The sequence below is a fragment of the Bubalus kerabau genome, chromosome 22 (genome assembly GCF_029407905.1).
Source record: "Bubalus kerabau isolate K-KA32 ecotype Philippines breed swamp buffalo chromosome 22, PCC_UOA_SB_1v2, whole genome shotgun sequence".
Classification (NCBI taxonomy): domain Eukaryota; kingdom Metazoa; phylum Chordata; class Mammalia; order Artiodactyla; family Bovidae; genus Bubalus; species Bubalus kerabau.
This window is the reverse complement of record NC_073645.1, coordinates 28,297,220-28,321,822: the sequence shown is the minus strand read 5'-3', so window position 1 is coordinate 28,321,822 and position 24,603 is coordinate 28,297,220. Positions and strand designations below refer to the sequence as shown.

The following is a 24,603-nucleotide window of genomic DNA, read 5'->3' as shown; positions in this document are numbered from 1 at the left end:
TGATTTCTACTCTGCGCCTACTCCCATTTCAGGCACTGCAGTTACAGCACTCGGCAAAACTATTAAAAATGCGTGCTTTCTTTGAACTTACATTCTATTACCTATAAATTGCTTTTCTACTGGTGAACTGCTATTGAAAATTCCAGACTGACTCAGTTCTCACCTTTCGTATATGTGAAGTTTTTACTTCCTTCTACTTATGTCCTGGTTTTCTAACTAGGATTTCCTGAAGATTGTGTATCTCATTTCCCCCCACACCAATACACTGGACTGAGAGCTCCTTAAAGGTAGAAAGAGTTGTATTTACCTCTTTAATACCCCTTAAAAGAGTCTAAAATATATTAGAATCTCATTAAATGTTTTTGAATTAATTAACTATGTAGTAGTCAGGGCTCTCTAGAGAAACAGAGTGAATAGGCGATAGCAATAGAAAAAGACACAGAGATAGGGATGGGAAAGAGAGAGAGAGACTTACTATATGGAACTGGCTCATACAGTTATGGAGGCTGACGTGTCCCAAGACCTGCAGAGTGGTTTAGCAAGCTGGACAGACAGGAGGGCCAGTGGTGGAATCCCAAGCTTGAATCTCAGGAAAAGTGGAAGTTTCAGTTGTAACCAAAGGCAAGAAAAAGCCATGTCCCATTTCAAATGCAGCCAGGCAAGAAGTCTTCATTCTCTCTTGCTCAGGGAAGAGTTAGCCTTTTAGTTCCTTTTAGTTCTATCTAGATTTTCAACTGATTGGATAAGTTCCACCACATTAGGGAGAATGATCTGTTTTACTGGGTCTACTGATTTACATGCTAATCTTACCCAAAAACACCTTCACAGAAGCATCCAAAATAATGTCTGACCAAGTATTTGGGTACCTCATGGCCTAGTCAAGTTGACACATAACATTAATCATCACAAACTTATAAATATTTAAATGAATGTAATAGGATAAGGCAATAAAACCTCAGTGTGAATGAGTTTGCTTTTACTTCTGCCTGACTCTAGTTGAGTATCAGAGTCAGGGTTAAACAGAAAGAGGAAAGATACAGAATTCAAATAACCAACATCATTATTTGAATTACATCATTAGTAAGTTTCTGTTTAAATGGCAAGGTTAAGCAATCTTGTCCCCAAATGAACTTCCTGTCCTTGAAATTCATAAGGGATATATAAAATTTTTTGAACTCCTGCTTCAGTCTCTGCATGGCCATTCCTTGAAGAAAAGCAGTGGTTATCCTAGTGGGTCACTTGGTTTTAAAGTCCTTTTTAAACCTAAAATCGAGACAGAAATTGCCTCTTGGCAATCATTCCAGAGACTACCCTTCTGCTATCTAAAGGGCCCTGGGTCATTTTCATACTACAGAAACTTTGATTTAATGAAAACTTAAAAATAGGAAGCTTGAATTGTTTATAGTCAGTTGGGTGTTTGCTTCCAAAACTCATCTTTATTTCATTAAAGACAAACACCTGCCTGTCTCAAATCCCATATAAAAAACTTATGCACTATTCTAGATCCTTTTCTGCTTACTAACCATTTAAAAGATCTTGATAAGCAAGGTAGAAGGGGGACAAACTCTACCACACTCCTTGGAGTCTTATTGGGGAGGAAAGGAAAACAGAAGGGCTATATTGTCTTTTCAGTAAATGGTTTAGCCCTGAGGTCAACCTCCTTCATATCCATGTGACCAACTAAACCCCATCTGAAGTTAAGAAAAAAAAAATATTACTGTTTATGATTAGATAAATACATAATTTAACTATGGCCTTAAACTTGCTGGGGAGTGCCAGGTCATGTACAGATTGGTGTATAAGCACTATTAGTCAAAGTAATGCCCAAGAGAAGCATGAGATGAGTTCAGAGTGGCCACACAGAGGAGCATGCAGGATATATCACATAAAGAGATGAGAACACAGAATAAAAGGAGGACTGGTGTATCTCTTTGCTACATAAACAGGGAAAAGCTAACCTTAGGACCACTTGTATCGTCACTGCCCGATCTTCTAGAGCTGTATCAATTTTCTAGGGCTTGTCATCAGATCTGAAAAGCCACATCTGGCTTGATAAATTCAAAGCAGATTGCACAATCTTGAGTGTAAGTACCTTTGCCTTATAGAACTTGGAACTCATAACTTAAAACTCTTTAGTGGTTGTATTACAGGAGGTTCTAGAAAGGAAGGCATTCTTTTCATAGCCAGTGACAAAGTATGGGAAATAATTTGTAAAAGTCAGCTTACAAAAAAAAGAAGGTGGTATTCCTAGTATTCTGTGATATGCTTCCTGGAGTTCCTACAAAAATATTTTAATCTCTCAGCAGAGTATTCTGCACAACATGACCGAGTCATTTGTGCCGTGTTTATTTAATGCACAGGTACGCGAAGTCCACAAGGACGGGGGTTTCTTCGTGATTTGCTCATCAATAAGAGTATCTGGCAAAAAGGTACCACTAGTTTTTTAGTAGTATAACTTTATAAAAGTTTTGCCACAATCCTAGATCCTTGGAATTTCTCTCTCATTTGTGTATCTCTGTTGTCTAAATCTCTCCATATATACATGTGTATCTATGTGTACAGGTATATGTGTGCATATGTCCATATACAAAAATACTTGCACATACATATTCACTATACAAATATATCTACATATTTCTCAAATCATTTATATTTTAGAAATAAAGTTTGTATTATGATAGTGTCTTTGAATATTTAGTCCTTGTGTATTCACCAAATGATGAAGCTTTAGATGCTAAGCATTGCTGCTGCTGCTAAGTCGCTTCAGTCATGTCCGACTCTGTGTGACCCCAGAGACGGCAGCCCACCAGGCTCCCCCATCCCTGGGATTCTCCAGGCAAGAACACTGGAGTGGGTTGCCATTTCCTTCTCCAATGCATGAAAGTGAAAAGTGAAAGGGAAGTCGCTCAGTCGTGTCCAACTCCTAGCAACCCCATGGACTGCAGCCTACCAGGCTCCTCCATCCATGGGATTTTCCAGGCAAGAGTACTGGAGTGGGGTGCCATTGCCTTCTCCACAATGGCTAAGCATTAATAACATCTATATCTTAAATATTGTCTATGGCTTGAACAGCTAAACTTGCATACAATATTGTTAACTCTTAATTAATCAAGTGACTCATCAGCTTACCCACAGAGTTCACTTGTTATCATAGAAACTTTAATCATAAATTTTGATGGTAAGATATCTGTTTTAGAGGATATTTTAGGAGAATGAAAAGAAATTGCTGGAAAAACTCAAATTAAAGCTGAACTTCCTTAGTAACAAATTCTACAGGAAATCCTCAAACTGTACAACAGAATTGTCTAGAGAAGTCCTGTCATGGCAAAGGTTTGCACCTAAAGACACCAGTTACAAATGAAATCCATCCACTGGGAAGATTTATAGTAGTTCCTCATAGGGTTTGACATCATGTCTTTCACTTTCCAACCATAGAGTCTATGTGCCAAGCACAAACAACATGCTCAAAAATGAGCATGTCTTTTAAGGCTTTAAAAGACACATTTTACAAACCCTTGAAGTTTGAGAGAAGTTTGTACAGGCAATTTGGAAAATTCGGGGAGAGTTAAAGATAATTTAAAATCGCTCTTTGCTGCATTTGTTCCAAATAATTTCAAAGACATACTGTGGAGCCAAATTTTCTGTTATAAACACTTTTTAAATAATGAGGACATTGAGAATCCTATAAGACTCTTGCTGTAGACAAGAAACCCCTTTGTAGTGTTTCTGCTGAATTTCTTAGGACTGGACTTTTGTCCATTTGTTTTGTTTGCTTGTTTTCCCCAATTTGTGCACCATTTTCCATCATGGCTGGGTTCTTTCTGTATTTCTGAAAGCTCAGAGAAGTGGCTGGACAACTCTCTGGATACGAGGCTGGAAGCGGAGGTGAGGAACATGGTAAAAGTGGTGCAGTCAGGGGCCAGATTATAACATTTGATCAAAACTGCATATCCACAGTTATAAATAATTTTTTAACATCACTCTGGGGGAAAAGTAAAGCATAGGAATTAGCCATTTGCCTCCTCCTCAAAGCTTATCAGTCTCTTTGGGAAGACTGATTCTAGCTATAAAGAAATTAATGAACACAAAGTTTAAAAGAACAGCAGTCTCTCTTAGAGTAAAAAGACAACCTTCCCCCAAACCAGTCCAGAAGCACTCTGTAAGCCTTTCTGTGACAACGCCACAGTACAGCAAATTCCCCTTAATCTTGCTCAGAAGACTCCCTTCATTTTGTTCAGTGAATGATTAAAATGTAAAGTATTCCAGTCTCGGGACCGGGGAAGATGAGGTGAGGTGCGGTTTGGTATTACTGGTGAAGTATTAGCATAACTATTCCCCCACACTCCTCTATTTACACAAGCGTGCACACACACACATGGGTCATCCATTTTTTGAGAATTAGATTTTGATATATTTTTAGAAAACATCAAGTTATCTTCTTTAATATTCAGAAAGTACTCTGGGGCTTTATCTAGCTTTCAGATATATATCCCCACCATCTATTCTCACTGTAAAGGACTACGGAAAACTTTTCACAGCAAATGAATCTGAAGTGGAACAGCAGTAACTCTGTGTATGTGACTCACAGACTCCAGGCGGTTCCCTTTAAACATCCCCTGTTTCCAGTAAGTTGGCTGCTTATTCCCTGTCCCCATCCTTAGTCCTTTACTGGGCTGTTTTGGAAAGAGAAAACACATCTGAAGCCTTAAGTTTCCTGTTGACTTGGGTTTTGGATAAATGGAAATTTGTTACAATACTGTAATTCTATGAGAAACCTTAACTTTTCTGTTAGAAGCCCAGCTTCTGTAATCCCGTCAGTAGCCATTTGAATCGGTGGCTGTGAGCATCTTACAGATGAGGAAACTTTGGCCCAGAGACTGAATTGCTTCAGTGTAAGCCTCCCTGGGGAAAACCCACGGCTTCCGTGGAAGCAGAAACCAAGCCCCTGGATTCCTCTCAGCCACAAAGAAGTACTCACGTCATAATCTGGGTCTCCACGCCTGCCTCCACCAGGGCCCCATCCACAAAGAGAGGAACCGAAGTGAAACCATACTTGTCCCAGGAGTGGCCCTCATCAAAACTCACCCTGGGTTGGAAACAAGAACATGGAAGAGACAGCTGAAGAGAAAACCACACTCTTTCACAACTGTTTTTCAGGTTATTAAATTCTCCTCTTATTTTATGGCAGTCTGGATTATCAATAGACATTAATCTTCAACATCTTTCTATATTATTAAGAGATTTGATAAAAATGGCATTTCCTGGCTCAAGCAGAGACAGCCCCAAGAAATGCAAAAAAAAAAAATATTTCAACATCTTAGAACTGGGGGAAAAAAAAAAAACAAGCCAGGCAGGAGGGCTTAGTGGATGAAGTGTCACGTTTCTAGTACTCAGAATGAAACCTGAGGTTCAGTTACAGCATAATCAATTCAGTCTCTGGACTTTTGGACACAGATAAATTGAGTAGTGTGGGGTGTACCCTATGGGAAGGGAGGTGTGTGTCTTTCAGATCAAAAATAGCAATTTCCTATTTGTTCAGAATGGATGAAGTATCATTTTCCCTCCCTGATGCCACTTTAAGGGGCTTTTAGGAACAAGTACTGAGTGCCTGAGACGTTCCGGGCAACTCTGTTCCATCTTTCGACCAGCGAGAAGAGGAAGGCCTGGCCCTTTGTGGACACAGCATCTGACACTCTTTAAAAGGATGCTGCTTAGTGAAGAAGAGTTGAGCAATCTTGAGCGGTCAGTTCCTTAATAATATCCCTTTCTTGATATTATGGAGTTCCCAACTGTTGCTTGATTTAACCAGAGGACAAAGTTCAAAGACCATCTTCTCTGAGAAACTTTTCTCAACTCTCCTCCTTCCCAAAAGCAGCTTTACTTGCTTCATTTTCTGCGATCCTTTTGCCTGGTTAGTTCTTAATTCTTCTCTGACTCCACAACACACAGTTCTCTGAGTTCAACTGTAGAAACTCTATTTTCCTACAACATTCATGCCTTCCCCTATCATAGTGCTGAGTGATGAATTCTTAACTCACCTGGAATCCCTCTGTTCAACATTATAATCGTGTGAATTCAGGGGTCACGTAGGTTATGTTCATTGTCTGACCCGCCACCCACTTGATATCACACCTTTATTATAATGCTTCTTACCTGATGTTACATACAGTTTTAAAACATGTCTGACTCTTTCAATGAACTGTAATCTTTTTGAGGTCAAAGACCATACTATTCATTTTTGCATTCCTAGCAATTAGCAGAAATATTGGCACATGGTACTATATAAATGTTAAATGAATATATAAATTTTTTAAAAAAGGAATGATTAAGAAAACTTCTAATCTATCCAGGCACTTTTCAAGCATGACTTATGCTAACATCCATGAACTAGATACAAATCTCTGTCCCCATTACTTGTCAACCTACTCAGTCCAGTCTCTGCAAATGTGTCTCTATCTTATCCTCTCTCCCCAAATAAACTGATCTTAAAAATAAGAAAGTCAATCTCTTTACTCAGCTAGAAAAACTAGTCTGTCATGAAACAAGTTTTATATTTCTGGTATACCTGGACCTGCTTTTATAAACAAAATCAGACAGCGGTCATAAAAATGTTTCAGTTCAGTTGCTCAGTTGTGTCCGACTCTTTGCAGCCCCATAGACTGCAGCATGCCAGGCTTCCCTGTCCATCATCAATTCCTGGAGCTTGCACAAACTCATGTCCATCGAGTTGGTGATGTCATCCAGCCATGTCATCCTCTATCATTCCTAAATTATCAACATCAGTCTTGACTTTTATTTTCTCTTAAACAACTTTACTGACATATCTTTGACATTAAAAAAATTGTACATATTTAAAGTGTAAAATGATACTTTGATAGACAGAGATATAGTGAAAGGTTGGTCATAATGAAGCTGGTCTCTAAGAGAGTGGGAGTGGAGAATGGGCGGAAGTGGAGAATGGGCAGGAGGGAGAAATGGTCAAAGGTACAAAGTTTCAGTTATGCAAGATGAATGAGTTCTTGGAGATCTAATGTACAGCATGATGATGACAGTTAATCTTATTTCAACTTTAATGGACTTGGCTTATTTTTTTAATAGGCTGAGGCTAAATAATCATTGATGTGGAACCAGAGGAAGTTGGGCAAATCTGAACTGCTTCTCATGGAAATGAGTTTCTCATTTCAAAAGTGAAAGTGAGTCCATAAGACTGTTCTCTACATCAGTGTCTCTTTTGCTGTCTCGTACACAGGGTTATTGTTACCATCTTTCTAAATTCCATATATATGCATTAGTATACTGTATTGGTGTTTTTCTTTCTGGCTTACTTCACTCTGTATAATAGGCTCCAGTTTCATCCACCTCATTACAACTGATTCAAATGTATTATTTTTAATGGCTATATCCTACATCCTATAACCCTATATCCTATATCCTATACCCTATAGGATATAGGATATAGGATATATATATAGGATATATATCCTATATCCTATAACCCTAACCCTAACCCTATATCCATTGTGTATATGTACCACTGCTTTCTTATCCATTCATCTGCTGATGGACATCTAGGTTGCTTCCATGTCCTGGCTATTATAAACAGTGCTGCGATGAACATTGGGGTACACGTGCCTCTTTCCCTTCTGGTTTCCTCAGTGTGTATGCCCAGCAGTGGGATTGCTGGGTCATAAGGCAGTTCTATTTCCAGTTTTTTAAGGAATCTCCACACTGTTCTCCATAGTGGCTGTACTAGTTTGCATTCCCACCAACAGTGTAAGAGGGTTCCCTTTTCTCCACACCCTCTCCAGCATTTATTGCTTGTAGACTTTTGGATCGCAGCCATTCTGACTGGTGTGAAATGGTACCTCATAGTGGTTTTGATTTGCATTTCTCTGATAATGAGTGATGTTGAGTTCTTTTCATGTGTTTGTTAGCCATCTGTATGTCTTCTTTGGAGAAATGTCTATTTAGTTCTTTGGCCCATTTTTTGATTGGGTCATTTATTTTTCTGGAGTTGAGCTGTAGGAGTTGCTTATATATTTTTGAGATTAGTTGTTTGTCAGTTGCTTCATTTGCTATTATTTTCTCCCATTTTGAAGGCTGCCTTTTCACCTTGCTGGAGAGGGAGAGGGTGGGAAGATTTGGGAGAATGGCATTGAAACATGTATAATATCATGTATGAAACAAGTTGCCAGTCCAGGTTCGATGCACGATACAGGATGCTTGGGGCTGGTGCACTGGGACGACCCAGAGGGATGGAATGGGGAGGGAGGAGGGAGGAGGGTTCAGGATGGGGAACACATGTATGCCTGTGGCAGATTCATTTCAATATATGGCAGAACCAATACAATATTGTAAAGTTTAAAAATAAAATAAAATTTCCAAAAAAATTTGAAATAAAACATAAAAAAATAAATTAAATTAAATTAAATTAAAAAAATAAAATAAAAGTGAAAGTGAGAGTATAATTAGGAATGAGTTTACCTTTCCTGCCATGTATCCTCTTGGTTTGATTCCTAATGAATCACAGGTGCTTCAAAATATGTCATGGCCGCTAACTAGTTAACTCTGTCTGCTAAGTACAGGAGGTTAAAAAAAAATGTATTTATTTAGCTCCTGGTTTATTTTGACAACTTTGGATTGACTATTGTCTTGATAGAAAGAAGTCAAAGTGGTTATTAAAGGCCTCTGTCCTGGTCTCATTCTCAGTTTCCTTAATGATGAAGTTCAGCAGAAAAAAATTGCAGTGAGTGCCACCAGCATCCCAGGGAAGGAGGAGCCTTCACGTCACTGCCATTAATAGGGCAGAGGACAACCATCTGTACTTTATACATGAAGATAAGATAGCAGTAAGTAGAAACAGAGGGACCATTCACAGCCTTCTGAGCTCTGAGTTCTGAGATGGAAGTTCCAAAGAAAAACTGAGCCCAAGGTGGAGCAATAGGTTGCTGGAAAATAAAAGCACGCTGCATGAACTGAATCTACATGAAGGAGCAAAAGCATGGATTAAATGGAAGGATAGGATCAGCCAAAAAAACTAGGAAATGCCAACATCCAAGTGGGAAGACTAACACAGACAATAACCAAAGTCTATAGATGATATAAAATGAGCACAAACGAGGAGACAATCTCCAGAGCCAGGCTGAGGGATGAAAGCTGGGACTATAATTTATGGTCTGCGTATCACTAGGAAGCCCAAGTCTGTGCCATTCAAGTGACTTTCTGAGGTCAGTAATTTCCAGCCCCCAAATTTCTCAAACTGAGATAATTATTAAAACCAAAACTCCTAAAGAAAATCCACAAAATACAACATTATAAAAGTTAATCTCTTGAGTATCAGAAATTTGGGTCTGCCATTTATGAGAGCTATTCTTTCAGATAACTAGGAGCTTTTAATGTTCTGAAGTAACTATACTGAATGGTAACCCTTCAGGACCCACCTTCTCCTTCCCAATTCGTAGCTCATTAATGGGCAAGACAAAGGAACTGGGAATTCCTTTAGGCCTACAGGTGAAGCTGAAATGATAAGATCACCAGTACCAGGGAGATAGGAGTAAAGTTACCATTGACCTCTAAATAGTGACAAGGCAGGACTATAAAACATAGAATTCACCTATAAATATCTAGTTATGTGCCTGGTCTGGCAGTAGCCTATGTGTAGGGATAAGCAGTGAACAAGAAATGCCGTAGTTTCACTGGGATCATATTCTAGTTTGAGGAGACAAACAACATGTAGGTAAATGGACTAAAAATACATGTTAAAAATAAGTGTCATGAAGGCAGTTAAAATAGAGTGATATGATAGAGAGTAAAGCTACTTTGCATTGAAAATTTAAGAAAGTCCTCTCTGAGGAGGTGACATTTAAACTGAGATCTGAATGATAATAAGGAATTTACTATGCAAAGATCAAGGTGAGAGCCATTCTGGAGGGCAGATCTGGTGTGAAATGAAGAATAGAAGGCCAGTAGGTGGTTGTAGATTAGTGGAAGAGGGATTGACAGGAGGAAATGGAGTCAAGAAAATAAGGCTGGGGCAGATTACAAATGACTTTGCTTTCAAATTGAAAAGAGAGACAGAGAGGACCTGATTTAACCATTACAAGATAACTTTTATTCCTTTGTGGTGAGTGGACTGTCAGGGCCCAAACAGGATGTAGGGAGATGAATCAGTGTGTGTGTTGGCGGAGTGGGGGGTGGTGGGGGGAGGAAGGTGTTGGGAGTGAGGGGAGGTGGGGTAATTGTAAGAGACCAAGTAAGAGAAGGGGCTTGGACAGAGGTTATAATAGTGGATATAGAAAGAGATGGAGAGATTGAGGCTATTCTTACAGGTCAAGTCAATAAGACTTTTAGGATATTTTTACAGATAAAATCAATAGGCTTTTGCTTGAACAAAAAGAAATCACAGACAACATGAATTTGGGGGGTTAAGCAACTGAGGTAGGGAAATGGGAAGAATAGGAGAAGCAAAGCTTTCTGTTGTTTTGTTTGTTTCTGCTCAGTCCACCTAGGCTGAGATGTGCTTTGGATTTCCATGCTGTAACACTGTCAAGAAGTCCTTTGGATGGATGCATCCAGATTTATGGAGAGAGATCAAAGCCAGGGATGTAGAATTGGCTGTCACTTATAAGATAGGACCAACTTAAAGCAGAATACTTTATTTAAAAAAAAAAAAAAAAGGCAAAGATTGCCATAGCCAGAGAAAGGAAAAATAATAACTTGCATGAGAAGCTCAAGCTGAAAAAAAAAAAAAAAAACTTACGTGATTGTCAATCACAAGATAAATATTTTCCAGCAAGGTCGCTTTTGTGATAATCAAGTCATTGTGAGTCTAGGGTGTGTTCACAGACAGCTAGCATACGCAAGAGAAGAAATTATCCTTTCACCAGATCCTAAACACTACGTTCAGTTTCAATCATTATAGAAAACTGACAATCAATGTGATTAAAATTAAGAAACAAGTTGTTCTAGAAACAGGTTCTATGAATTGAATCAAGTTAAGGGAAAGAAGAATTAGAGCTGAATAATTTACCATCGCCTTTTAACTTTCTAAGTAAGAAAGATCCAAATAGTTCAGCACACAAAAATAATTGTTGCCTACAGAAAAGGGGTAATGTCTGTGAATGAAATTAGAATGTGGATAGATGTGTGAAAATATCAGTTTAAAAACAGATAGAATAAGGTAGAAAAGATTTGTATTCTCATAATTGTTCTAAAAAAGAAAGTCAAATATTTGAACAACAACAACAACAAATGAGCATTCTGTCTTGTCCTTTGGCATATCCCAACCCCTACATTAATACTGGGGAAAGAGTATAGGCTCAATCAATATGTGAGAAATAAATGAACAAAGGCATGGGATCAGTCTTGAATTGCATATCTAATCGCTTTCCACAACTTAGAAAGCCTAGACCGAGCCATCTCTTTAGGTCCTTTCCAAGTGTAGGACTCTAAAATTCACACCCATTTCTGGAACAGATTTACTCTGCATAGGTCTGGGCAGCAGAACAAGGACTGGCAGACAGAAATTGCAAGTAGATTCATTATTGTTCGGCACAAAGCTAACTTTCTAACAACTAAAGCTGATGTACAGGGTGGGAATCCATCTGTATGTTGGTCAGCTCTGTGCTGTCCTGGTAAGGTGGGTGTCTCACGAGTTGTCAGAGAGGTATCTGCTGTACTGTCTCCTCAAGACCTTTCCTAACTCCATGCATTGGTGACTTTATCATACTGAGATGAGAGCCACTAAAAGAAATGAAATCTTTCAACAACAATCAGAGTCCTCCCCTGAAGACTCTAGCACAGAAATAGAGTTAAAATGGTCATCGATGATCAACGTTCCTCCCTTCGGTTAGGTGTATTGCTCCATTTTACATTATCCCAAATGCACGAGGTGATGGCAATGAAGCTACAAGGAAGTCCTTAAGAACAGCACCTGCACTTTCACTTCTCAGAGGCACATACTGGTTGCAACTATTGTTTTCATGTGAATGTTTCTCTGAACAAAAACGCCAGTGCTCATAACTACTTACAGAAGAGCAAAGGAACAAAAATGGCCAGGTGATGTTTTGTTTTCAGTTTCCAAGAACATTCCATTGAAAGGAGACACTGACAGTTTGTCAGGGCTAAGCAAACAGTGGGATCCCTGTCTACCTGCTGATGAGTAACTCTATTATAAGTTTTCATTAGAGCATTGCATTCCACGGGGCTCCATTGTTCATTTCACTCTAATGCTTCTAAGGTACAAAGGTAATACTAATAATACTGGATGGAGGGCTTACCTGAAATAGCACTTAAATTCTAATCTCAATGGATCTAAGTGTATACAGTCACAAATGGATGGGTTCATTTGTATGCTGTTTTGTCTCCATGCATATCTAGCTACCTATCATTTCAATTTATAGGAAACAGCATGCCTTGTTAGCTGAGCTCAAGTTTCCCCAGCTCTTCAATTATGGTTCCAATTTTTTCTGAAAGGTGATATAGCTATTATTTAAATTTGAGAGCCACTCTACCCTTACAGGAGAGTGGGTAGGCCAATGTCTTTTTCTTATGCAAATATATATACATCTGTGTGTGCTGCCAAAATAATGTCAGTCTGAGACCTACTACAGAAAAGAACAATGAACTGATTACTTAACCTTTCTTCCACTTAAAATAAGCTATTTGTTTACCTTGAAGGTTGTAACTTAATTAGAAGCTACTGGTGATGAAGAAATTGCATTTGAGTTTCACAAACTTGCAACTCATAAGCCAGCCAGAGACAAAGTCAAGAAGTTTATAAGGAAATATTGACGATAATGATAAGGTCAGGCCCTTATAAAACACTCACTCAGCTTTGAAAGAGGAGTGCAAAGAATCTGTGAACGAGTGAAGTGCCACTGCTGTCTGCTGACACACTCAGTAGCTGGCATTTAACCATTGCAGGGACTATTTCAGAGAAGGGCGTTCATAAGTGGGCGTGTAAGCAGACATCATGGGTGGTAACTAACTCTAGGGAAATATTTGTAGCATTTACGACAGTATCAACATCCTCTAAATGGAAAAAAAATTTGTTTCAAGAGCTTAGTTTGAACAATCATCTTTAATCTTTTGTAAACTGAAGTAAACAAGGTGAACAAATTGGGGTAATATTATCGTTACTATTTTAAGAGAAAATTCAATAGGAATGTAGCTTTTTTTTTTTTTTCTGAGCTCTATAAATATTTATTTTCCCAACAAAAAAAAATATTTCATGGGATAAGGGAAATATCAAACTTTGTATTAATGACTTTGAGAAGGAACATTTGATCTTATTACATTTTCCTGAGTAAATATTAAATAATTTTCCCAAGTTGGATAGCAATGCTTAGAATACAATGATAAGGACTAAGAGATGTGACTTTTCTTGGTTAAAAAAAAAATAACTTAATGAACTTAAGAGTCAAGCTTTCCTCTCTAGAAGTGTAAGCCCTACTCAGTCCTCAACAGAGAGAGCTCTTCCTACTACAGAGAGAGAGGTCTTGGTACTAGAAGGAATTACCTACGGATTCAACCCAAATGCCTGAAACTTGTGTTTTAGTTCTTCTGAATCCTACCCATCCTTACTTACTCACTTTCTTGATTCCAACCAAATACAGTCTTCAGAGCACTCCCTACGTCTTCTGAATTCCAGGCTTGGTCAGAGTTTTCTCGTCCCTTGGCTTTCCTCCCATCACTTCTACTCCTGCTCCTGGCATCCTTTCTTCAAGGATCAGCCCTCATGCCACCTATGGTATGAAGACCCCCACCCCTGTGCACACACTGGGGGTGTGGAGGCTCCATGCAGCCTCAGGATTCCAGCAATGCACAGAGTCAGCATCCTTGTGCAGGCATTGCTTAGATTTCTGATGATATGTGGACGATCTAAACTCCTTACCTTGATTATGATGTCCCAGAGGACAGGGACCATGTAATAACACTCTGTGTACTTATTAAAGTATCTGGAAAATGAGCAGGTAAAAGAGAAGCATATTGGTGATAGAAACCCAATTTGGTGCTTCCAGGTACTAGCTGTGTAGCTGAATAATGTATTTAATATGCTTGCATTTTAATACTATTCATTATACCTCCTCATCTAAGTCATCTGGTCTACTACTGTTACCTAAGAGTTGGATGATGTAATGTACATTAAATGAAGGGGTGGATAAAGAAATGGATGAAGAAATGGGTAAAATGGGTATAAAACCATGCATAGCAACTTGTCCCAATATTTTCCACTGAAAAGTTTTCCATTAATAGGGTAGGAAGCTGTCCTTACCACAAATGCCTGACTGGCAGAGGTGTGTGTTTCATGGCCACGAGGGCGCCACCCCAGTCTAGGAACCAGACATTGTACTCTTCATCAAAGATCTGGAACAACAACAACAACAACGATCATAGCAACACCTTACATTTGCATGGAGCTTGAAAGTTTACCAAGTTTTTCACATATATTTTTTCATCTAGATTCTGAGCCTTCCAACAATCTTATCAAGAAGTTTGACAAGCAATATCATCCTCATTTAATAGATGAAAAAATGGGCTAGCAGAGAACAAATAACTGTCAACTGTCCCTAATCCACTCAAATGGCATTTCCAGGGTTCTTTCCCCTCGTACTGTGAGTCAGTGTGCCACAAGAAGTTCAGGCAACAAGACCCATGCTCAACTAGATAACCCAATGGAAAACACAGCTTCAAAAAACTTTTTCATCTTTTCATCTGAGTATGTTACTAGTCAGCTTTCTCTTTCTCATCTTTTCAAATGAGACATTTGCTAATTTATAAATGGTGTGTGTCTCATTCAGTCGTTCAGTCATGCCAGACACTTTATGACCCCTTGGACTGTGGCATGCCAGGCTTTCCTATATTCCACCGTCTCCCAGAGTTTGCTCAAACTCATGTCCATTGAGTCGGTGATGTATCTTATAGTAGGGTTATAAACTTTCTAGGAATTTAAAGGACAATCCCTTTTAGACATGTGGACATTAAAGTCTACATGATAACTGAGTTCTCAGACTTAGCCACCACATCCTAATTTCCCATGCTGGTTGAATGAAGACTTAAGTTTAGTGCTTGGGGATCCTTACGCTAAATGTTCAATGGGATACTATGCTTCCTGAGATGCAGAGTTACTCATTCTTTGATTCATTCATTTGTCCATTACCTATCAATCCTTCCACTCACTCATCGATTTATTCAGTGATCCATCCATCCATCTGCATACGCATTTACTAAGCACCTACCATGACGCAAGTCTCAGAGCCTTAGCTCAGACCTAACTCCACATACAGCAACACTTCTACAATTTATGACTTTTAAGTCTTCAATCTAAGACAGAAAAAATTGTCTCCACCAGAGAACAAGTTCTCTCCTCTAGATCTTCTAGAGAAAAGTGGAATTAGAGAGTTCCTCCAGTTCTTAACCACTTATGTTGGCTCTTAAAAGCCAACATTATGGATGGAGAGGTTGGGGTGGTGGGTTAAGTGAGACATACTAGAAGGGGTAAAAAGATATAAACAGAGCTCAAAAGGAGGGGATAGGAAGAATGTATCCCTTGTAAATATGACTCAGAGAACACCACAGAGAAAAGCAAATGGACTCTTGGGCCTAAACCTTTCAATTGGTTTTCTTCTCATATTTGCCTTTAAATGTCCACACTAATGGTGTGGTTTTTTTATATTCCAGATATAAACACAGACTCTGAGTCTGAATTCAAAAGTGGACTCTATGAATAGAAGCACTGGATCAAAGTCTGAGAGTAAGGACTACAAGAAGATTCTCAGTACTGAGGAAAAGAAGTTATTTTTCTTCATACTATCTTCTCTAAAATAGTATTCTGGCCACTTCTAACTCTTGCCCTGTTCAGCACTGTAGTGGAAGCTGGAATGCTTAGTTGTTTGGGAAAAGAGACAAGGAAACCAAAGTGGTGATAACACAAGGAAGGAATGTTGCAGTGGCCACCTGGTCAGGTGAGCTATTTCTTGTATTCAGGGACAATATTTTGTCTGTTGTGAATTTCTGGACCAGAAGAATTTACGTTCCAATTTCTACCCTATTTGGCACTTATAAGAGAGTATCCTATGTTGAAAGTATGTTCTTATTTATGTGTCTGTTCCTCATCCAGTTGATTCCCTTGTGGGCAGGAATCTTCATTTATTCTTTGGAGTAGGCCTTATAGTAGTTAACACAGGAGTTGTGTCTAGTATGTCCTTGGTAATTTTTTTTGTTGTGATAAGTGGAAGTAGTGGAAGTGATGGCAATGGGGGTGGTGATGACGATGATGTTGGTGATGGTGATAATCTTCACTAAGGGACCCAAACAGAAAGTTGTGCAAGTAGATTTCAGACAGTTGCTTCATCTTCATCATTAAGACATTCAATACTCATCCTTTTTCTTCCTCAGATAGAAACCTTCTCATCTTTAAGGTTTAGTAAAATGTCAACTCTTCTCGTGAAGTCTTTCCCAGTTTGCCCAAGTAGAATTAATTCCTTCCGTTTCTCTGCAAGCTAATAATGACACTAAAATAACACAATCTAAGCTACAGTTATTTATGAACCCGTTTCCTCTACTTAATTTTGAGCTCCATGGGAAAAGGGACTCAACAGTATTCAATGGCCTCATCAGGTTTATACTTGACACCTTGTTGACACTGTATAAGTCTGTGTCGTCCAATATAGTAGCTAGAAGAAACAATTTAAATTTAAATTGATTAAAATAAAATTAAAAATTCGCTCCTGTGTCACCCTAGCCATATTTCAAGTGTGCAACAAACACAAAGGACAGCATATACACAGAACATTTTCCTTATTGCTGAAAGTTCTACTGGACAGCACTACAAACAAAAATGTTTGTAAAATTGAGTTAATTTTTCATATGGTCATATATCTATTAAGCAGTCTCATCCTTAACTAAGGTTGGGCCCACATATTATTTAAGCCATCACAGATGGCTTAAGCCACTTCTGTGGCTTTGCTGGTCTTAGTATTCTATACCCTTCACCTTGTAGATAAAGAAACAGATCTAGAAAGGTAAAGAGGCCTGCTTGCCAAGATCCCGTGGCACATTAATGATACAAAATTGTCTTATTGATTGTATCCCCTCACACAGGCATGGTAATTAGCATCTGGTGACTGTTCCATACCATTTGCTGAATGAAAGAATGAAAAAACTAGGGAAACCCCAGTTCTTCTTATTCCTTGCCCAGCTCTTTCCATTTTACCCCATTGCTCATTGATTCTTCCAGCTACTTTGACCAAACAGAATTGCTGCTTCAATTTTTTTTTTCAAACAAAAAGTCACAATGAGCCTGAGAATCCATTGATAAGAGAAATATTGGCAGAATTTGCCCTAAATATCTCTTCCCTGTTCCCGAATCTCTCAGTTACCTGTCTCCATGTGTTGCCCCCATCAGAAGAGATGAACACACTGATGTCAGTATATGAGAGCTCTGGACCAATGTTGCCTAAAACAGAAGCAGATTATTTGAAAATGTCAGGCACTTTACAGATTACATGTGCTTGGGGTTGAGGAAAGGGGTAGCAGAGAGTACAGGTTTTCCAAGTTATGTTTAGAATATATTTATGCAGTTTTTTCTTGGTGTCATATTAAAACCCCAGCAGGAAGATAACCTAACATGGAAAACAACAAATAAATAAATAATACAAGAGGGACGCCTGTGTAAAAGGCAACACCCAAAGACCAAATATTGATTAGCTTGGATCTCTTGAACTATTCATTCTGTATACCATCAGTCTCTCCAAAATTGATCTTGATTATGGCAAAGACCAGAAGAGTAAACAATTATGCTAGCCTAGGAACACCTTCCTCCTCATATGTAATTTTATGTTAAGAAAAACTGGTGTATGTGTGACTATATATATATGTGTGTGTGTGTGTGTGTGTGCATATGTGTATCTGTTTCCAAGTTAAACCTGTCAAAATATTTCTTGTGTGCCAGGCCATTGAATAAACCAACAGTACAGAATATGTAACCAAAGTGATAGAGTTTCCAGAAGAAGATGACAATATTCAGCAGACTGCGGTCGTCAAGTACCTGGAGAAGGAAATGGCAACCCATCCCAGTATTCTCACCTGGAGGATCCCATGGACAGAGGAGCCTGGTGGGCTACAGTCCATGGGATCACAGACTTAGCGACTTAGCGACTAAGCCATGGTCATCAAGCATGGTGGGAGAAGTCACCTGGATTACACCTAGACTGACCACAATTCCTGTCTTATTCCTTCACACCTTTTCCCTCTCCCCTTCTTTTTCTTCCCTTTGCATCACCTTGTGGTTATATTTGTAAAAACAAGAAAGTAGTTAAGATTTTCTAGCCTATCCATATTGCCCAAGTTTACCCACAAACCCTCTGGTCCCAGAACAAATGTCCCAAACTTAAAAGTGAGCTGCTCAATAAATAATTGTACAACAGATGAATGAGGAAACACGTGATTGAATTATGTTATGATGTTGATGTGCATTTGGGGAGGTCTTTAGAAGCAGGAGAGTGCCCTAAACATGTAAGAATTTATCATGGAGGCTGATATTTTTTCTTTAAAAATAGCAGGAAGGGAATGTTAGCTCCCACACATCTGTAGCCTAAATAAGAGCACAATAAAAATGCAATAATGAAAATGTTAATTGAGCTCCTGACATTTAATGCTTCAAAATGAGAAATTAAAGCCAGGCTACAGCTTGTCAAGCTCACATCAGCATCAGGGAGCACACAGCTAACCAATTTGTTTTGACACTCAGACTTCCAAAAATAACCCTAGGGCTCAGGGCTCAGGCAGTCAATACCAGTGGAGTGGGGAGTGGCATGGTGAACAGTTCTGAGGATCTATGTCTAGAATCTGGACTTCAACTCTTCAGATCCAGGTTTTGGAAGACACAAAAATGAAGAAGTAAAGAGGGATGGGACAGAGAATGTCAATATGGCCACCTGGAGCATTGTGCTAAATATTCTGAGCCCATGTTTGGTTTCAACAGAACAGAGTTTGGCGACTGATTAGTAACATCTACCAAGGGTGGTAGAGAGACAGGGAGGCAGGTGTATGTATAGTCCCCCAAGAGCTAGAATCTGCCGGCCCTGTCAGGGCTTAGCATCTGTTACATCCTCTTTAGGAGCTGGTTCTGCCTATATCTTAAACCTCTCTTGCAAAGCTCAAGGAGACTGATTTTGGAGGCATGGTGATGATGAGAATCCAAGGCTCCCAGTGAAGCTTGTTTTAGAAATATCTTGGGTCAATTGAAAGGATCCCTGAAAGAAATGTTACTGATCACAGAGACCAAAAGTCAGTTCCCAGAGGAAAGGACAGAAAAGGGGGTGTCCAGGATGACTTGATCTTTGAACACATTCTGTCCCCAATTGGACCTATAGCAAGGAAACCTCTGAGGGAGAGTCTGGATTACGGTGTGAGAGAAGGAAGATCTGAATGCTGTGCCTCACTTGTTACAATGAAACTGGAGGAGGGCTCCCAGTGTGGCCCCAGGCCAGGTTAGAGGAAGAGGCAGCTGGTCCCCCTTGGAGTGGTGTGATAGGAGAAATGGGGAGAGCCATGGAAAACAGCGAGCTCCTCACAACAACAGCTTGGCTGGTCAATCATCTGGGTTCTGCGGCCCATCTGGCCGGCTTTCAACAACATGCTTTTAGCCTCATGTCCTCCCAAGGTACCTTTCTCCCTAAGGCTTTATTTAGACACTCCCGGAAAAGAGAGCACGTCAAGGCTGTACATTGTCACCCTGCTTATTTAACTTATATGCAGAGTACATCATGAGAAACGCTGGACTGGAAGAAACACAAGCTGGAATCAAGATTGCCGGGAGAAATATCAATAACCTCAGATATGCAGATGACACCACCCTTATGGTAGAAAGTGAAGAGGAACTCAAAAGCCTCTTGATGAAAGTGAAAGTGGAGAGTGAAAAAGTTGGCTTAAAGCTCAACATTCAGAAAACGAAGATCATGGCATCTGGTCCCATCACTTCATGGGAAATAGATGGGGAAACAGTGGAAACAGTGTCAGACTTTATTTTTTTGAGCTCCAAAATCACTGCAGATGGTGACTGCAGCCAAGAAATTAAAAGACGCTTACTCCTTGGAAGGAAAGTTATGACCAACCTAGATAGCATATTAAAAAGCAGAGACATTACTTTGCCAACAAATGTCCATCTAGTCAAGGCTATGGTTTTTCCTGTGGTCATGTATGGATGTGAGAGTTGGACTGTGAAGAAGGCTGAATGCCAAAGAATTGATGCTTTTGAACTGTGGTGTTGGAGAAGACTCTTGAGAGTCCCTTGGACTGCAAGGAGATCCAACCAGTCCATTCTGAAGGAGATCAGCCCTGGGATTTCTTTGGAAGGAATGATACTAAAGCTGAAACTCCAGTACTTTGGCCACCTCGTGCGAAGAGTTGACTCATTGGAAAAGACTCTGATGCTGGGAGGGATTGGGGGCAGGAGGAGAAGGGGACGACAGAGGATGAGATGGCTGGATGGCATCACTGACTCGATGGACGTGAGTCTGAGTGAACTGCGGGAGTTGGTGATGGACAGGGAGGCCTGGCATGCTGCGATTCATGGGGTCGCAAAGAGTCGGACTCGACTGAGCGACTGAACTGAACTGAACTGAACTGGAAAAGAGAGAGAGAGACAGAAACACAAAGAGACAGGGGGAGAATTTTAACATGCTCTGAGGTTAGAGATGCTTCTCTCACCACCACTGATGTCCACTCAGGGTAATTAAATGCAAGAGGAAGCAGACAGTACAGGAAAACACCTCCAGGGAGGGGACAACATAAGGGTATGAACATTCAGAGTGTACAGGAAGCATGGCAGGGAGCCTGGAGTAGCTATGGGGCTGGCAGGTAAAGGGGCTCGGGACTAGGTCTGGCTGAATGGCTACTGGATGGACTAGACTTGGAGGCAGAGGGAGTGTGAGTGAGGGCAAGATACCTGTTCCTCCTGCCCTCCACCTCTTCACCCATAAATCATAGGGCCATTTGCAATCACAGCAGGAAAGTGCTCTGTACACCTTAAGAGCCTGGAAGGATGTATGGTCTCGATGACCAGCTTGAAACCACAGTGTACGGATACTTAGTACTCTGGTGCTTCTGCTGCTAAAAAGCAATTGCCAAACTCTCCAGACTGGAATTCTATCTGCCTTCAGAGGTGGTCTCAAGAGGCATAAGAGATGAATCCTGGCAGGCAGTGTCATCCATGCCGCTTCCCCGACCCCTGGTCTCAGTGGGAGATAGGAGGAGGCAGTGAAGAGTGAAGGTGAGAGGGACCAGAGCCATTGACACCTGAAGGCAGGAGACATGCATGGATCTGGAAAAGGCTTCTGGAGAGACATGTCCATCCAGACCACTGAAGGCATCCTCGGCTAAGTTCGTAATTATTTTTCCGATAGTGAAACGACCTTCAGGGAGAACCGGCAAGCAGGGTAAGGAGAAGCTGGGAATAAGGAGGCATCTGTCAGTGACCCAGTAAGGCTTTTCATGAGGATCTTGTCAGCTGTGTTATGCCCCTCTCGATGCACTATGCAAAGTTACAAGAGTTACAAAAGGGAGAGTATTAGTAAATTCTCATGCATATGGGCAAAAGAAGTTTCAGAATCCAGTCTTGAATGCCTATGTGTTTGTTAGCTCATAAAGACTTAGTTAGAGTAATTTAGAGCCCCATGATGGTTGTAGGTGATACCAGCCACAACTAACCCTCCTGACTATGCTCTGAGCCCTCAGCGGGATCTTGTAGGCACACTCTCCAATCTCTAATTCTTACAACACCCTCACAAGGCAGGGAAAGATAACTTGATTTGCAGATGAGGAAAATGAAGCACAGAGGTTAAAGAACTTGGTCAAATTCTTAAGGCTCCTAAGTGTCAGAGCTCAGCTTGGAAAGCAGGCCTACAGAGCTCCTAAGCGCATTCATTCATCCTGGAGATGCACACTGAACTGAATGCACATTATTTGTGGATTCTATTGAAAGAGGTGTACAAATCATGTTCTTCTGGTGCAATAAGAGCAGTTCTAAATTTCTGTAATATTAATGATGATATTATAAAAGGTATCATGTATTGAGCATTCAATATCTCCTAGGCACTGTTTTGAACACTTGAAACCCATCACTTTGTTTAATACTCCAGTTCCATTATGTCAGTACTATTTTTTCCACTGTCAGTGAAAACACCAATGTTTAGAGTGGCTAAGCCACAGAAGGCAATCCTGGCTACATAGTTAGCATTTACATAATGATAACTTTTATTATTTTTTTTTCCTTTTTTTACAATTTATTTTCATTGGAGGATAATTACTTTACAATATTGTGACGGCCTCTGCCACACATCAACATGAATCGGCCACAGGCATACATGTGTCCCCTCCCTACTGAAGCCCCCTGCCACCTCCCTTTCTACTCCATCCCACAGGGAACCCAAAGTCTGTGCTCTGTAACTTTTCTATTGATTACTGTTCTCCAGTGTTCCTTCCACTCCAGTCCAGGGCCTCCTGTAGGCCTGGAGGAGAGGCAAAGTACAGCAGTCCCACAGTTGGGAGGCCTAACAGGCATGGATGATGGAGTGTGGGGGTCACTCCCCCTGTCAGGAACATAGTACCAGAGCCTTCCTTCAGCACTCACTGTGCTGGGCTCCCTGAAGCCAGTGGTGTTAAATATGGTGGATCCAGTTTCTATGGGTGGAGAGTTGACTGAGGTATCTTCAGAAGGCTATGCTAGCTGTCACCCCAATTCGAGTGGATGGTCACTGGTGGTGTTTAAAAGTTCGTGCAGTTGAAGGGTTGGAGAAGGAAGTCATGGCTAGCAGAGCAGTAACTCCAGGGCCTGGAGCTTCAGGTTGATGAGTTTACCATCTCGGCAAGTCTCTGTGAATTTATCTACTTTCATTAGAAAAAAACTGCCTCATACCAGAGCTCTAACTTCGAAGATTAGAGGCCTGCTTTGCTTTATGCCATTAATGTATTCCTGAAAAGGTGTATGGAAATCAAATGCATGCTAATCAGAGCACTTTCCCCAGGAGACTTTCGTTTTCATCTCGGAGTTGTTTTATCTTCATTTCTGATTGATGTTCAGTGGACAGTGGTTCCAACAATGCAACCTGGAGTTTCTCTGCCCTTTCCCCCAGGCCCTCAGCCAAGTGGTTAATCATGTATAAACAAATCTTTACACGCACCAGAGACCTCCTGATTAAAAACAGCTCTGGGGTGAAACCTTTTGTAAAGAATCCTCTGTGCAAAGAGAAAACTACCCCAACTTATACTTGGTGAGCTAAGAAGTTCATATATCACATTTTCTTAAAGTGAGAATTCCCTATTGCAAACAACCTTTCTGATCAGTTAGATGACTTGAAAAGGAACTCTGGCCTCTAGCTAACACAGGGGACTGCCCTGTGACCACGTGAAATGTTGCATTTACCAAAAGTTACAAGGTTCTGGAGCTCTTTGCCTGGGTTATGAGGTTGGCCTTGCAGTTCCACAAATTCTGCCTGTTTTCTGGGATGAATGCCCACAGCTTTTACCTGATGCTCAAATGATTACATGAGGTCATGACGCATGCCAGAAGCCCTCAGTAAGAAGAAGCTCAGTCTTCCTTACCTGTAGCCACCACGAGCCCTGGAGCTGTCTCCTTGCTGGAGATTCTTCCTGAGGAATATGGATTTTCGGAGATCTGCAAGTGTAGGTGTAGGGAGCAGAAAGGCTAAAATGGAGAGAAAGAAAGTAGTTTCATTCCTGGGAACTTCATTCTTGTCAGGGAACTCCTGACATGCATCCCTGCCCCACCAGATGCAGGGCTCGCAGGTGCCAACCTTCCACGAACAGCAAGGGTTAGATGTGAGTCACTTATTCACTGCCCCAAGAGATGACCTGGGGCAGGAGTCATCTCTCCCTGAACAGCTGATAGAATCACATCAGAACCTGCCCTGAGCACCATTCATAGGCCCCTTCTTGTCCCTGCTCCCACCACAACTGTATGCTTCCCCTTTCTTACCCCCACTCTATCTATCAAGGTCCAGTTCATGGTCAGCCTCATGAAGCCTCCTGACCATTCCTTCCCACCCACAGGATGACATTGGCCTTCTCCCATCTTTCACCATGGCCATCACACTCTGCTTCTTGGAGCTCTGTGGGGGCCACTGGGAGCAGTGGAGGGGAAAGTGAAGTGAGACAGTCTTGACCCTCTACCCTCTTCTTCAATCAGATGGTCCCTCTTTCTGCTTCATGTGTTTGGTTCCTGTTTATAATTTTACTTTGAATTTCACTTTAATTGTCTGAAGCCATTATCTGAAATTTGTATAAGTTTGTCTTCTTTACTTATTTATCCCTAGTTGAGTTTCTTTAAAAGGATTAGGGATTTAGAAAGATGTAGACACATAATAGGAGAAGGCAATGGCACCCCACTCCAGTACTCTTGCCTGGAAAATCCCATGGATGGTGGAGCCTGGTAGGCTGCAGTCCATGGGGTCACTTAAGAGTCAGGCACGACTGAGCGACTTCACTTTCACTTTTCACTTTCATGCATTGGAGAAGGAAATGGCAACCCACTCCAGTATTCTTGCCTGGAGAATCCCAGGGACAGAGGAGCCTAGTGGGCTG

The 24,603-nt window shown here is 40.6% G+C and overlaps 1 protein-coding gene across 1 annotated transcript in view; it reads right to left on the bottom strand.

Moving 5' to 3' along the window:
* SORCS3 (sortilin related VPS10 domain containing receptor 3) overlaps positions 1-24,603 on the bottom strand; it is a 466,176-nt gene that overhangs the window by 80,423 nt on the left and 361,150 nt on the right. The window contains exons 12-15 of the mRNA XM_055561093.1: positions 23,605-23,707; positions 17,382-17,458; positions 14,276-14,367; positions 4,979-5,086 (exon numbers count right to left, since the gene is read on the bottom strand). Coding sequence (XP_055417068.1) covers positions 4,979-5,086; positions 14,276-14,367; positions 17,382-17,458; positions 23,605-23,707 — 380 coding nt within the window. The remainder of the gene's footprint in view (positions 1-4,978; positions 5,087-14,275; positions 14,368-17,381; positions 17,459-23,604; positions 23,708-24,603) is intronic.